This window comes from Convolutriloba macropyga, chromosome 4 (assembly GCF_964194025.1).
Source record: "Convolutriloba macropyga chromosome 4, txConMacr16.3, whole genome shotgun sequence".
NCBI classification, from domain to species: Eukaryota; Metazoa; Xenacoelomorpha; order Acoela; family Convolutidae; genus Convolutriloba; species Convolutriloba macropyga.
In genome coordinates this window covers 29238294-29251411 of record NC_134471.1, presented here as the reverse complement: position 1 = coordinate 29251411, position 13118 = coordinate 29238294, and the positions used below count along the sequence as shown (strand labels likewise).

Sequence of the window (13118 nt, the reverse complement as noted above, 5' to 3'; positions counted from 1 at the left end):
CGGCTAACACAAACTTCGCTTCCTCCAAAGGCGGCATGTTTCACTTGTGTTTTCGTTTGTTTCTTTTAAATGTTCTTGAAAAAAAATCTCTGCAGGATTTTCAAAAAATATCATTTATTTTTGAAGTCAAATTAAACATACCAATAATCATCAGAAAATTTACGTGTTCCTAACGGGCGAACGCCATAAACAACTCTAGTTTTGGTGTAATTGCAGTAAGCCCAAAAAAAAGTTGGATTGTAATCAGTCAATTTTCGCATTTCTTTTTGAAATTTTGCTTTTTTTGTACGTCAAGTTCAGAAAAAAACTAGAGTGTACCCATTACAGGTTCAATTGGCTTCTTATGGATTGTAATGGAAAACTAATTAATTTTTAGTAGAAAACTTATTGTTGTAATGACTTTTTAAATTACGTATTTTCAAAATAAATAATGGATTTCTGAGCTTCGCAACCGTTTTTCTCGTTTTTTGGTCAAAAAAAGATGGTCAACACAAACCAGTACCAAATTTTTTCTATTCTTTTTAGACTTGATGTTTTTGCGGTTTTGCGCTTTAGGTAATAGTTTTTGTGCTTGGATGTTGCCAATTTTTACAAAATTTGTTTTTCATTTTTGGATAATTTCTTGTCTTTGGGGCTCTTTTTCTTGTCTTGTCACAATAATGATTTGTCAGATATCACATTATTGGGGCTCTTTTACTTTTGTCAGATATCTCTCATTTTTGGGGCTGTCTTTGGGGCTCTTTTTCTTGTCTTGTCACAATATTGATTTGTCAGATATCACATTATTGGCGTTTAATAGAAGACATAATTCAACGAAACAGTTTTTCAGTTAATATATTATGGTTTTAACTGTTTCAAACAGTCTTCTCGCAGAATTTAATGGAATATTTTGTTTTTCTTCATTTGTCGTTTTTTTGTAGTTCTAAGATAAATTCTGGATAGTTGCACGCTTCAGCGGTTTATTTTTGATAAGCGAAAGATTTTATGGCCCAATTTTTTTGATAGCTAAATATGTTCATGATATTGCGATCAATTTTTTTAAAAACAAGAAGTATTTTCTCTATTTGAAATTTTTTTTAGCTTTTTGTTTTTTTTAGTTTTTTTAAACCTATTTATGGTATTACTTGATATCTAATGTTTTTCATTATCTGAAGTTATTTGTTTTTTTTTTTTAAAAAACAAACGTATATTTTTTAACTTTGTCATTTCTGATCATTTTTTTCTACTTGTTACTGAGACTCATCATGGAATTGTCCCATGATTTTTCTAGTGAAAAGCAGGCTAACAAACTATTTTGTTTAGTTTAAAATATGTTCGACGCTATTTTGACATTGTTATTATCATCTACTTTTTAAAATAGAAATTGAGTTTTGATTGTTAATTTTTGTTGTTGTTATTTTAATTTTTTTGTTTGTGTTGTCTCCTAGTCTTAATGATGGCAGGTCTTATGGGCCCACTAATGTGGCATTATTTAACTTTCTAAGTGATTTGAGTTGGAAGTAATGTTTATTTTCAGAAACCAATTATTTTTAATTAATATGCGAGAAGTTTTTCTGTCTCTTCCTCATTTGGTAGAGAATTAAGCACAAAATTGTGGACAAGCGGGATGGGATCATTATGTGCAAACACGCATTACCGAGCCTCTTTATTATTAATTAATTTTATTTTGAATTGCGCGAGTTCTCTCCATTTCTCTTTTTCTCTCTTTCTCTCTTTTTCTCTGTCTTTCTCTCTCTTTCTCTCTATTTCTCCCTCTTTCTCTCTCTTTTTCTCTCCTTCTCTCTCTCTCTTTCTCTCCATCCCTCTCTTTCTCACTCTCTCTCTCTCTCTCTCTCTCTCTCTCTCTCTGACCTCTACTGAGCTTCAAAAGCACATAGAGTAGGTAATGATATTCAAAAAGGAAACACGGTGTTCATTATGGCTCCATCATTTTGGAAATGGACATCGAATTACAATATCTAAAAAATTTTGAACGATATATTAAGTTTTTCTTCTCTTAACCTAACTAAATCTACACCACGTAGAAAAAGGATTCTAACTAGCACTTTTTGCAATAAAAATTTTGCAGATTAAACAATGTTTTGAGCGTGATTTGATAGTGAACAGATCGTTAACTGATGTGCCGTCTACTTATTTATTACGTCATTTCTGTTACTTAAAGAAAAAATGAAAGCTGAATTTTTTCTACAATTTCGAGCAGTTTCTCACATAAAAGTATTGTGCTTGGCCTGTAGCTGTCTTTCGCCTAGATCATATGCTTCTAATTTACTTCTGAATCTTCATAGCAGACCTTATAAACTTTTTTGAACTACAAAAGAATCGAATTTTGAAAGATTATATTTATCTCCAACAATTAATATTCTTCTTTCCTCCAACGCCTTTAAATTTAATTTCCCATTCGTCAAATTATGTTTAACGATTTGGTTTGCAACCAATTATCAGACTATACCCAAGAAATATTAACAATTCATCATATTTATCAAATTTAAAATAAAATAGGAAAGTCATTTAAAATTAATTTGCAAAAAAAATTAAGTTGCTCTTCAGCGAATTAACTTAAGTGAATGTAGTTCCAAATTTTTAGACATTTTGCTGCCTTTTGTCTTTCAGAGCCTTAAACTACGTTTAATTGGGCTCATTTACTGCAAAGAAACCGGGTCGAGATGTCAGCGCCATTGTTGCGCACTATTTTGCAAGAAACGCGCTGAATGATCTAAAAAAATGAAAGAAAACATTTGAATGCGCTGTAGTAAGCTAAAATGCTCTAATTTTTAAAAAACTATAGCCCAAAAATCCTAAATAAAACTGCGCTGTAATGCGTTGAAACATTGTAAAATATGCATTCAGCTTTCAGTGCATTTCTTAAATATTTTTATTGGGCTTAAACGCTTTTTGGCTCCGATTCCTGAACATTGAACCACTCAAAGTGCTCTTACCTTAACAATAAACGCTTTCTTAAAAAAATCGCTGTGAAAGGGTTGAAAACATGTAATTAATGTGCTGAATTTTCAACGCATTTCTCACCTAATTTCAGCGCATTTCTTCCTAAACAGTTCATTAATATAAAATCCAATTATACGCGACACTTTTCAGGAACTAATAGCGCAGTGGATTGAAAGATGGCTAATTTTTCGATGACAAAGGGCACATTTTCTATTTTTCTGATTATTATGCATTGTTTAACTTTTGACGTGTTGGAACCTGATTTTCAATCGCACAATACTTATTCCCCGTGCTTTCCTTGATTTTGTGAAAGGAAAGTTTTCTTAATTTTTTTTCAGTAAAATACTCCTTCTTTGACAAATTGATCTCTAAATATGACCAATTTTGATTTTCTTTTAGCTAGTAATGGATCGTTTTTTCATTATTAAAGGTTTTTCAAGATTTCTTCTAAATAAAGTTTCTTCTTCACCCGTTATTCATGGAACAAGCCGTTTTTAACAGCTGTTATGAAATTAAAAGTTTTTTTGAATTTAAAAAAAGAAATGACACTAATTTTTTACTGTATTATAGAGGAAATGAACCTTTACACATATCTTCGAGGAAACAATTTTTTAGAGAGTTCCTTAAATGTAACAAAGTCTCATAAACTACTTTTTCTGCTCGAATTAAGCAGAAGAAGAGATAGTTTTTGAAAAAAAACAGCTGGAAGAGCAGTTTTCTGAAGAATAATTCCTTAATTTTGATTTTATAGAGATAGGACGCTTTTCATCGGTTCATTGAATTATAGTTATGAAATATTTGGTTTTATTTATGAAAGTTTTCAAGTAAGGAAGTGGCAGTTCTGACATTATTTTAAAGAATCTCTGTGCTGACAATTTTTCAGAAAATGACCGTGTTTTCCATAATGAAATAATCAATTCTGATATTTATTAAACCAATAAAAAAGTGACCATTTCTGGTCATTTTGCTATAAGATGTGATCTTTAACAACTGTTTAAAAGCAATCAGTCTGTTTTTGAGTATTTTTGGTAATATAGAGGTCATCATATTCGATCATTTTCTCGAAACATTTAACTTTGAATTTTTCCCACACTTAATAAAAGTTTTTTCACTTTCAATAAAAATGCAGGAATTATTCTTGTGACCTATCTTGCCCATGGTATGAAATATCTATTGGAAAAAGTTAGTTTATCATCTATTCGAAGTTTTTGTGTTATGTAAAAATAAATTGACTGCTCCTCTTCTCAAAATATTTGCACAAGAAAAAGACAAGGGAAACAGTAATTTTCGTTTTAGAAAAATTTATTTTGTGTTGAAACATTCAAAAGTGCTCAGAAAACGGTAGATAAATTTATAACGGTGCAGAGGTATAATCAAAAGTGCACTTGGAATCAAGTTAAATTGTTTTTTTTTTGTTTTGGTTCTTAAAATGAAAACAGCAACCACCCAATAACGCTTTTTCAAGTTTTAGCAACCACCCAATAACAACTTTGCTAAGTCATACTTGGTTAAAATCAGTAAAGCGAACATTTGAAACTGAATGAAATAATTTAATACGTGCCACAATGAATATTTGAATAATTATATGCTTTTAACTGATCTATTCTTAAATTTATGCGGTTAACAGATTTAGTTACCGTTATTTTTCAGTTACAAAAGGGTTTTGTGAAAGTTGAAAATTTTGTCATCATTTGGTAATTATTTACCTATATGGCAACTTCGCTATTTGCTTATTTATGTGTTTGACGGCACTTTCCGAGCAACTTAAAAATTTAAATATTTTATTTAAAATTTCTGCTTTGTAAATCAGCAAAAATTGAATAATAACAAAGCCACTAGCAATGGCCTAAAAAAATTTCAAATTTTTTCGTTATATCTACTATTTTTTCCTGCAATGTCCGGGCGTTGCAGGAAAAAAAGACGAAATAAAGAAAAAATCTGAAAATTATCAGGTTTATTAGGTTTTCAATCAAGGACAAGAATAACAAAATAATTAGCTAGTGAGGATTCAGACAATTTGAAGCTCTTGTCTTACCTTAAGGGCAAAAATTCTCCAAAAACTGAAATGATTTTATAACTTAATTTGTGAGACTATGTTTATGGAAAAAGTTTTATGGAAAACTTGCTTAACATTCCTCTTATTTCTCATCTATTTATGAAACCAAAAGAATAAATCCGATATGTAATAGAAAAATTGCTTTTAAATTTCTAAAATACGGTTTTGCATGACTAATATTTTCATATCCTGCATTTAGGATAATTGGCAACAACAACAACTAAATTGAAGGCCACTTTCAATTTTGTTATATTACTTGAAAAAATATTTGACGATCCAATTGCAGAATTTGTAAAACTTTTGATAGAATTGTTACATCATTTAAAGATAATGCAAAACATTTATTGAGTCTTGTAAAATATTTGAAATTAATCTTAATTTGTTTTTTTTTCGATTTGAAACGAACTTATGGGCAAAATGCCTACTGCTGGCACCATTTATAGAAACCACATTGTAATTGAGTTTTTTCTTCAAATTATAGCTGATATTTTCAATAGTTATTATTACCAGTTCCTTACGTATCAACACTGGGATTACTCTTGCTACCTTCTGTGTTGTTGTTTTTGATGTTCTAGCTCCAAAAGATGTGCGGCTCATACAAAAAGAAATAGATTTTTTAGCTCCTCATTCATTGGGTAAGATTCAAAAGTTTAACCGAATTTCATTCGTGCCTCAAATCTTACAACTCTTACACTCAGCGTTGCTGAACCATAACATAGACTGATTGAAATAACCCACTGAAAGCTACAGATAACCCATCTTGGTGTAAGTTTTTGTTATGAAACAGAATGACGACTCATATGAGGGTCTTACTAAACGTCCCAAAAAAATCTAAAGCCATAGATTTGAATGAATTTCTATCTTCAAGCTATTTCAGGCCGTACCTTTTATACTTTCTATCTTCAGCAGTCGAGATGGCATAACCCCGATTCTTCGTCAAATTTGCCAATGGGTGTGACAACAAATGATGGTAACGTCCAATGCTGCTTGTTGAGCCAGATTCCATTGAGTATGAATTTTTGCCTAGTCTCGAGATATTGTCCAGTGGTGTACATTTCTGCGCACAAATGCGTGACAAACTGACTCTGAAGTCAGTTGTCATAACATTGTCTTTTTTATGATCATAACCGTGATCTAATCATCATAGTCATAGCAAGAATTGATCGCCCATTAAAAATGGAGTCCAAGATCTAGAAAACGGATTTTTCTGTTGTTAGCAAACGGTTCAAGATCACGTCGGTATTTAAGAGCAACCCGAAACACATTCAGTGATGAATCTAGCCCTTGAGCGGGAATGTTGGCTACGGATAAGCAAGCACTTGATGGTGATATGGTACAGCCAGAGATAACAAACGAGTTTTTCTGTTGTGGAACACTAAGTTGTCTAACAAATTGTCATTCATCAGCTATCAATTCTTCATAATTTCCTATCAGTTTATTTGAGAGCAACTTTCTGCCAACAACTTTGCCTAAATCTTCAACTGGCTGAACCTGATGGCTTCATAAGAATTATGACCTTTTGGCGATGCTATCAGAAGAGGGGATTGGTAAAAAGAACCAATATATGGTGCCTGAATTTGATAAGCTGATCTTTTATTCCAACGCTGGCTTGCTTAATTGGAAGGGATGCCTGGTATCACGATCTGTAGGACTTAAAAACTTTTAAAATACCTCGAATTGAATCGACAGTTTTTCTATTCTTTGGCACGAATTTTTTTGCAGGCTGAACCGCCAATTTTATACATTTTTTTCTAATTACTCGAAAATGGTTGTTTGTCTATATAAACGTGTTAGAAAAATTGCTGTTTTTTCATCAAAATGAATTTTTTCAAACGGAAACAGTTGATGTTAAAATGAGAAAATAACGTGAATTATGAAATAAATCTAGATAAAAATGGAAATGCCTTTGCTTTCCACTCGTAAAACATTGATTTATGTTACCTTTTCTTTAGTCTGATCCGCTTTCAGAGACAACGACTGGTTTTCAAGAGTTTATTTTGCTGTATGTTCTTCTATAAGCTTGTATGCTTGTTAAATAATAGCTTACAAAGGTGTGGTTTATACCCGCATTTACTATCAAAGTTAAGTGTGGCACGATGAAACTCATGTATGATAATGAATAAAAAGGTTTGGCATTGAAAGTCAAGAAAAATCAAAGTTAAAGATATGACTTTTACAGCAATTATGAATATGAACTCAATAAATTTGAACTAAATAACAAGGGGAAGGATTGGGGGGGGGCTAAACGGTTACGGACCGTTTACACTCCGGCAAGCAACAACAAAACTTAGCAAATAAATTTATCAGAAAAGAACAAAATAATTGACATCAGAAATTCAAATTTACTGCCTCAAAAGTTTCCGCTTAAGTGATTTTTTTGCATCAATTTGACATGATTGAAGGAGTATTCAATCACCCTCCACGGCCAACGAAGAAGAAGAATCATTGTCAGTTTCAAACACCTTGCCCAATCTCACTGCGGGACGTTGCACCATGCCAGTACTGGTCTTGATGTCGAAGCTTCTTGCCACTCCATCTCTACTCACATGTGCTTTGACGCTCCGACCAATGGGCCAAATTCCACGGGGTGTAAAATCTTTGTAGAGCCAAACAACATCGTCTTCCTTGAGCTCAGAGTTGGCCTGCTGCCATTTTGTCCGTCTGTTAAGTTCCGGTACAAATTCTTTGAGAAGACGAGACCAATAGTGGTCCAAAAGGGTCTGTGACTCCTTGAAGTCTTTAATTGAAATCCGGGTTCTGTTGTTTGCCAGAGGTTTTAGGCAGAAGTGGCGTCTTCTCATCAGGAAATGATTCGGTGTTAATGGTTCCTCGTCAGTCAAAGTGCTCCCAACATGCGTCAGTGGGCGTGAATTAAGAATTCCTTCTGCCTCCGCTACGACTGTATGGAAGACTGAAAAGTTTAGTCGGCGGCTTCCGAGGACAACAAGTAGGCTTCGTTTAGCCGACTGGATAAGTCGTTCCCAAACCCCTCCGAAGTGCGGTGCCAGAGGTGGGTTGAACGTCCACTGGATGTTCTGTTGGGCCAGCTGGAGACGTATGTAATTGTTGTCTGGTTTGTAGTTTTCCTGAAAATTGAGTTTCATGGCCTGGTTAGCTCCAACAAAGTTTTTCCCATTGTCCGAAACAATGACATCAGGGTATCCTCGTTTGGATACAAAACGTCTAATAGCCATTAGTAGACAGTCAGTGGAGAGGTCCTCACAAACTTCCAAGTGTACTGCTCGTGTGACCAAGCATGTAAACATGCAGACATAATTGAGTTCTGTCTGGGTTCTGGATTTTTCAATGTGAAAGGGACCGAACATGTCCATTCCAGTATTCACAAATGGGTAGAGTTTGGAGTGCTCCGGAAAGCGAAATTTTGGTAGAGGAGCCATCTTCGGTCTGACATTGTCTGCTCGCCAGCGTCTGCAGATGAAGCAGTAATTCCCTAAAGTTCTTAGAGCTCTGCGGATTCCAACTATCATGAACGTTGCTTGGATATGTGCACGAACATGTTCAATTCCATGATGCCCGCAGTCGTGATGTGCTTTCTCAATAAGCAGTTTGGCAACTCTGCACTTGCTGTGGAGTATCACCGGATGTTTGCTCTGAAAAGGCAATCCAGATTTTTGAAATCGTCCCTCAACCCTAAGTAGTCCGTCGCTATCCAGAAAGGGTGTGTATGGTAATAGTTTGTCCTTCTTGTCTAGGGGTAGTCCACTTTGAAGTCGAGAAACTGTGTCCTTGAAGTGTGTGGACTGAGATATCCTCAAGAGAAAGCTCCGAGCCTTGTTTTCGTCAGCCGCGAAGTCGTCCAAGTTGCAAGGTTCTTCGCGTTTGATCAACCTCTTCAGTACGCGCACTGCTCGAAACACTGTTCTAATTGTGCCAAGGAGTCGAGGCCAATTTGAAAATCTGTTCGGATCTACCAACGGTTTTTCACTGGTCTTGACATCAACTTGAGTGGCGTATGTTTGAGCTGTTTTGTCACCGGAGAATGTCCACTCGCTCTCAGGTTTGATCAGGAAAGAAGGTGCTGTTATCCAGAATTTTTGAAGATCGCATGGAGCTAGACCTCTGGTACCATGATCAGCCGGGTTCATTTTTCCTGGTGCGTGTCGCCAGTCATCTTTGTTTGAGTTCTCAGCAATTTTGTTGAGCCTATTTGCGATGTACATCTTCTGTCGATCCTTTGATTTGATCCAACTGAGTACTGCTGTGCTGTCGGTCCAAAATTTTTTGCTCTTCACATCTATTGTCATCTCAGTCTCACAGAAGCCTGCTAGTTCTGCTCCCAGTGTAGCTGCTTCGAGCTCCAATTTGGGAATGCTCATCTGTTTGATTGGTGCTACCTTGGACTTGCTGATGACGTAGTGGGTAGCTATTGAGCCGTCAGCGGAGATTGTCCTCAGTCACACCACTGCTGATACTGCTGAAAGTGAAGCGTCTGTGAAGGTGTGCAACTCGTGAGTTCCATCGACGTTGGGAACTAGACATCTGGGGATTTGAATTGAAGGCATATTCTCGAAGTCTTCCATCCATTGCTGAATTTTGTCGTAATGTTCCTTTGATAGTAGCTGGTCCCAATTGTGTCCTTTTTTGACGACTTTTTGCAAGATGCATCTCAGTCGAATTGCAAAAGGCGAGATTATTCCAATGGGATCAAACAAAGAAGCAGCCATTGAGAGAAGCTTTCTCTGTGTGATATTCTCTCTTTCATAGCTCAGTTTGGGTTTCGCAAAAAGAAGTTGATCGGATTCAGGGTTCCATGTTTGACCAAGTATCCTTTGTAACTTTGGAACTCCAATTCTGTCTTCCTCTGGAATCTTTTCCAGCAGAGCAGGGTTATTGCTGAGAAACTTGGTGAGGTTGAATCCCCTGTTTTGAGAACATGTTTCAGCTCAGTCGCTGTATTTGCTGCCTCTTCCTCTGTTGAGAATGTTTGAATGAAGTCATCCATGAGGAATTGTTTTGTGATTGAGTCAAAGATTTTTGGATGTTGTTGTCTGTTATCGTGGGCGCACTTTTGCAGAACAAAAATTGCGCAGGCAGGAGAACATGTTGCTCCAAAAATGAGTCGTTGGTATTTGGATGTCCTCTCCTGATTATTGTCGCTCCACAAAAAACGGAGAGCATCTTGGTCTTCTTCTCTGATTCCAACTTGCATGAACATAGCCTCTATGTCTGCTGTTACTGCAACCTTGTACTGACGAAACCGTAGAAGAAGTCCATGTAGATTGCACAGAAGGTCCGGTCCCGTTAGCAGTGCATCGTTCAAAGAAACCCCTTTGTATTTTGAGGCTGCATTTGTCACTCGTCTTATCTTGTCTGGTTTTTGCTTGTTGATGACGGGATGATGCGGTAGGTACCAAATGTTCTTTGCATCCTGGTTCGTAACAGCTGCTATGTATCCCTTATCCATATCATCAAAGATAGTGGTCATATATCTCTGCTTCAGTTGGTTGTCTCTCTCTAATCGCTTCTGCAGGGCGTGCCACTGAACCCTTGCCATGAAGTAGTTGTTGGGTAGCATGACGTTTTCTCGCCAAGGGAGTCCAATCTCATATCTTTCCCCGTTGTGATGTGTGGTCTCTGCCAAAGTCTTTATTGCCTTCTGGTCTTCTTCATTGTGTCCCTTCGTAGAACCTTGACTAAAGTTGACACCTTCAAAGGTCCAAAAAAGATGTAGAAGATTTTCGTCCGGGTCGTCACTACCTCGCTTCAGATGGTTGAAAAGAGTGATGTTGTGGTTGCTGCTTCCTTTATGATTTGGTTGAAAGTACTCTTGTGGCACAGGGCCTGTCAAAGTCCATCCTAACAGTGTGTTGACTCCGTAGGGTGTTCCTGGTTTGCCGGTAGTGAAATGTCTTGGAACAGTAGCCAGAAAAGCATCTGCCCCTATGAGTATTCCAATTTTGTTGTCACGAATTTGTGGGAAGTTGATTTCTGCCAAATGATCATGGTCTCTACAAAGTCTATTCAACATTTCTGCGGGGACAATTGGCATCTGGAACTGCTCAATGGAGGTTGCGTACACAGGAAGATTTGTCACCGGTTTTGAGCTGTGAAGTGAACCAATTCCAATCATGACATCAGCTGTTGTTACTGTGTGCTCCCCATGTAGCGAAGCTAGAGGAAGTTGTATATCTTTGGGGACACTAATCCGAAGAGCATCAGCAATATTTTGTGTGATCTGTGTATTATCACTCCCACTGTCCAAAAGTGCATAGGTCTCTATGTTGAAGTCTTTGTATAAGAGCGTGACTGGTATTGCCTGTAGTTGAATAAAAGCTCTGACCCATGTGGGTTCCCGATTTCTGCTACAAGTGTGGTTTTGCACCCGTGGAAGTTTTGATGAATCATCATTCAGTTCGTTGCTAGTCACTGATTGAAAGTGAGTGTTACTTCTGTCATTAGTTTGCTGGGTATTGATGTGCTGCTGATTGGCAGTTTTATGTGAGTTGTTGTTTCCATAGCTTGGATTACGAGGGTTGAAACAGTTTTGATTGTATCCCCTTCTGTTGTTGGTATTTGGCGTGTTACTGGTTGTTGACGAAAGCTGAGACGTTGTATGGTTGAAATTTCTACCGTAGTTTGACTACACCGGGTTGTTCCTGGATTGGAATCCCCCTTTACTCGTTGCTTGGAAATCACTTCTCTGCAAAGTCCTGAAGTCGTCTCGATGGAGAGTTGAATGATGAAACCCATTGCATCTGTCTACAAGACATCGAATCTTTGATTTAAAAAATTCACCCTCATGTCTCTTCAAGCAATTGATACACAAGTTGTGATGCCTCACCAATTGCTGACGTTCAGCTACAGGCTTGCTCAGGTATTCTTTTCAGCGACCAAGGTTGTGATCCCCAGAGCATAGTTGACAATTTGAGCTGACTTGAAGAACTATGTTGGAGTGTTTCTGGCCTTGGGAAGGCCGTTCAACCCGGTCTGTCCTTTGTGGTCTTTGTGGAGAGACATCCTCGCAAGCCTCTGCATATGTGCTTATCCAATCTGCAAAGTCAGCCAGATTTGGCTGCTCTATTCTCATGCTCCTTACATGTTGATTCCAGCGAATCGTCATTGGTGTTGTCAACTTCTCCTTGGCAACTTTAACTACCGCAGAAGCCCTCAGGTCCGATTCAAAATGGTGAAGTCGAAAGGTCTGTACCAAACGTCTGAGGAAGGACGCAAAATTTACAAAGCTGCTGGGATCATCCATTCTGGTCCTAGGCCAATGTTCAAGTTGTGTGAGGTACGCACTCACAATATGCTGCGGCTTTCCAAACTTTCTGATAAGTTCCTGAAGGGCCTCCTCATAGAAGTCTCCGTTGTAAGAGTATCCACCGATGAAGTCTTTTGCTTTGTGAGTTACCGAGTTTTGCAAGTATGTCATTTTCTGAACAGTTGAAAGAGCTGGATTGTCGTGAATGGTTGACTTGAAAAAGCTGTACCATTGATGCCACATCAAAAGATCGCCTGAGAAATGGTCAAGACTAATCTTTGGTAGACTGAACGCATTCATCATCACTTGATGGTTGGTCCATTCAGAACTGTGGGGTCGTTGTTGGAACTGTTGCTCAGAAAACTGTTGTGGCATGAAATTGAAGTGACGGTTGGTTTCTCCGTTGGGAGCATTCATCATTTTGTTTGTATCTGGGAATGAGTGATCCATTTGACTACCGAACAAATGACGTGACTGCTGCTGATCCCGCGGATAGTGATTTTCTGCAAAAGTTTGAGTGAAATTGTCAGGCATTGCTTGATGTTGAAATCCGGTTGCTGTACCGGAATTCCAGTACACAGTGTCCGATGGTTGATTGGTAGAAATATTGAGGTTAGCAAAACCTTGATTTGGAACATTCACATCAACAATCGGGCAACTCTGAACCTGTTTCGCATCTTCACTGAGGCTGCGATGCTCCTGTTCTCTTTTGGTTTCTGTTGCTGAGCATTGTATTTTTCTACACTTGTTCTCTCTTTTTGAAGATCACGATGACTGTTTTTGAACGGTACACCATCATGGTCATCAGAACTGAACACCTCATCCCAGCTCTCAGCGTTTTCACCTGCATTTTGCATTGGCGTTTTATGTCTCATTCCGCTTGGTTGTTTACGTCTG

At 37.3% G+C, this 13118-nt stretch overlaps 3 protein-coding genes across 4 annotated transcripts in view; all 3 read right to left on the bottom strand.

The window, feature by feature from the left end:
* The window catches only part of LOC142337592 (START domain-containing protein 10-like), a 308346-nt gene that overhangs the window by 197871 nt on the left and 97357 nt on the right, over window positions 1–13118 (bottom strand). The gene's annotated exons all lie outside the window — the stretch shown is intronic.
* Window positions 7408–9336, bottom strand: LOC142338045 (uncharacterized). The gene has a single exon (XM_075387677.1). The coding sequence runs from the start codon at window positions 9334–9336 to the stop codon at window positions 7408–7410; it is 1929 nt and encodes a 642-aa protein (XP_075243792.1).
* Window positions 9726–12755, bottom strand: LOC142338044 (uncharacterized). Its single transcript, XM_075387676.1, has 2 exons — window positions 11895–12755; window positions 9726–11561 (listed from the first exon to the last, which is right to left on the bottom strand). Exons 1-2 carry the CDS (start codon window positions 12753–12755, stop codon window positions 9726–9728), a joined length of 2697 nt encoding a protein of 898 aa, XP_075243791.1.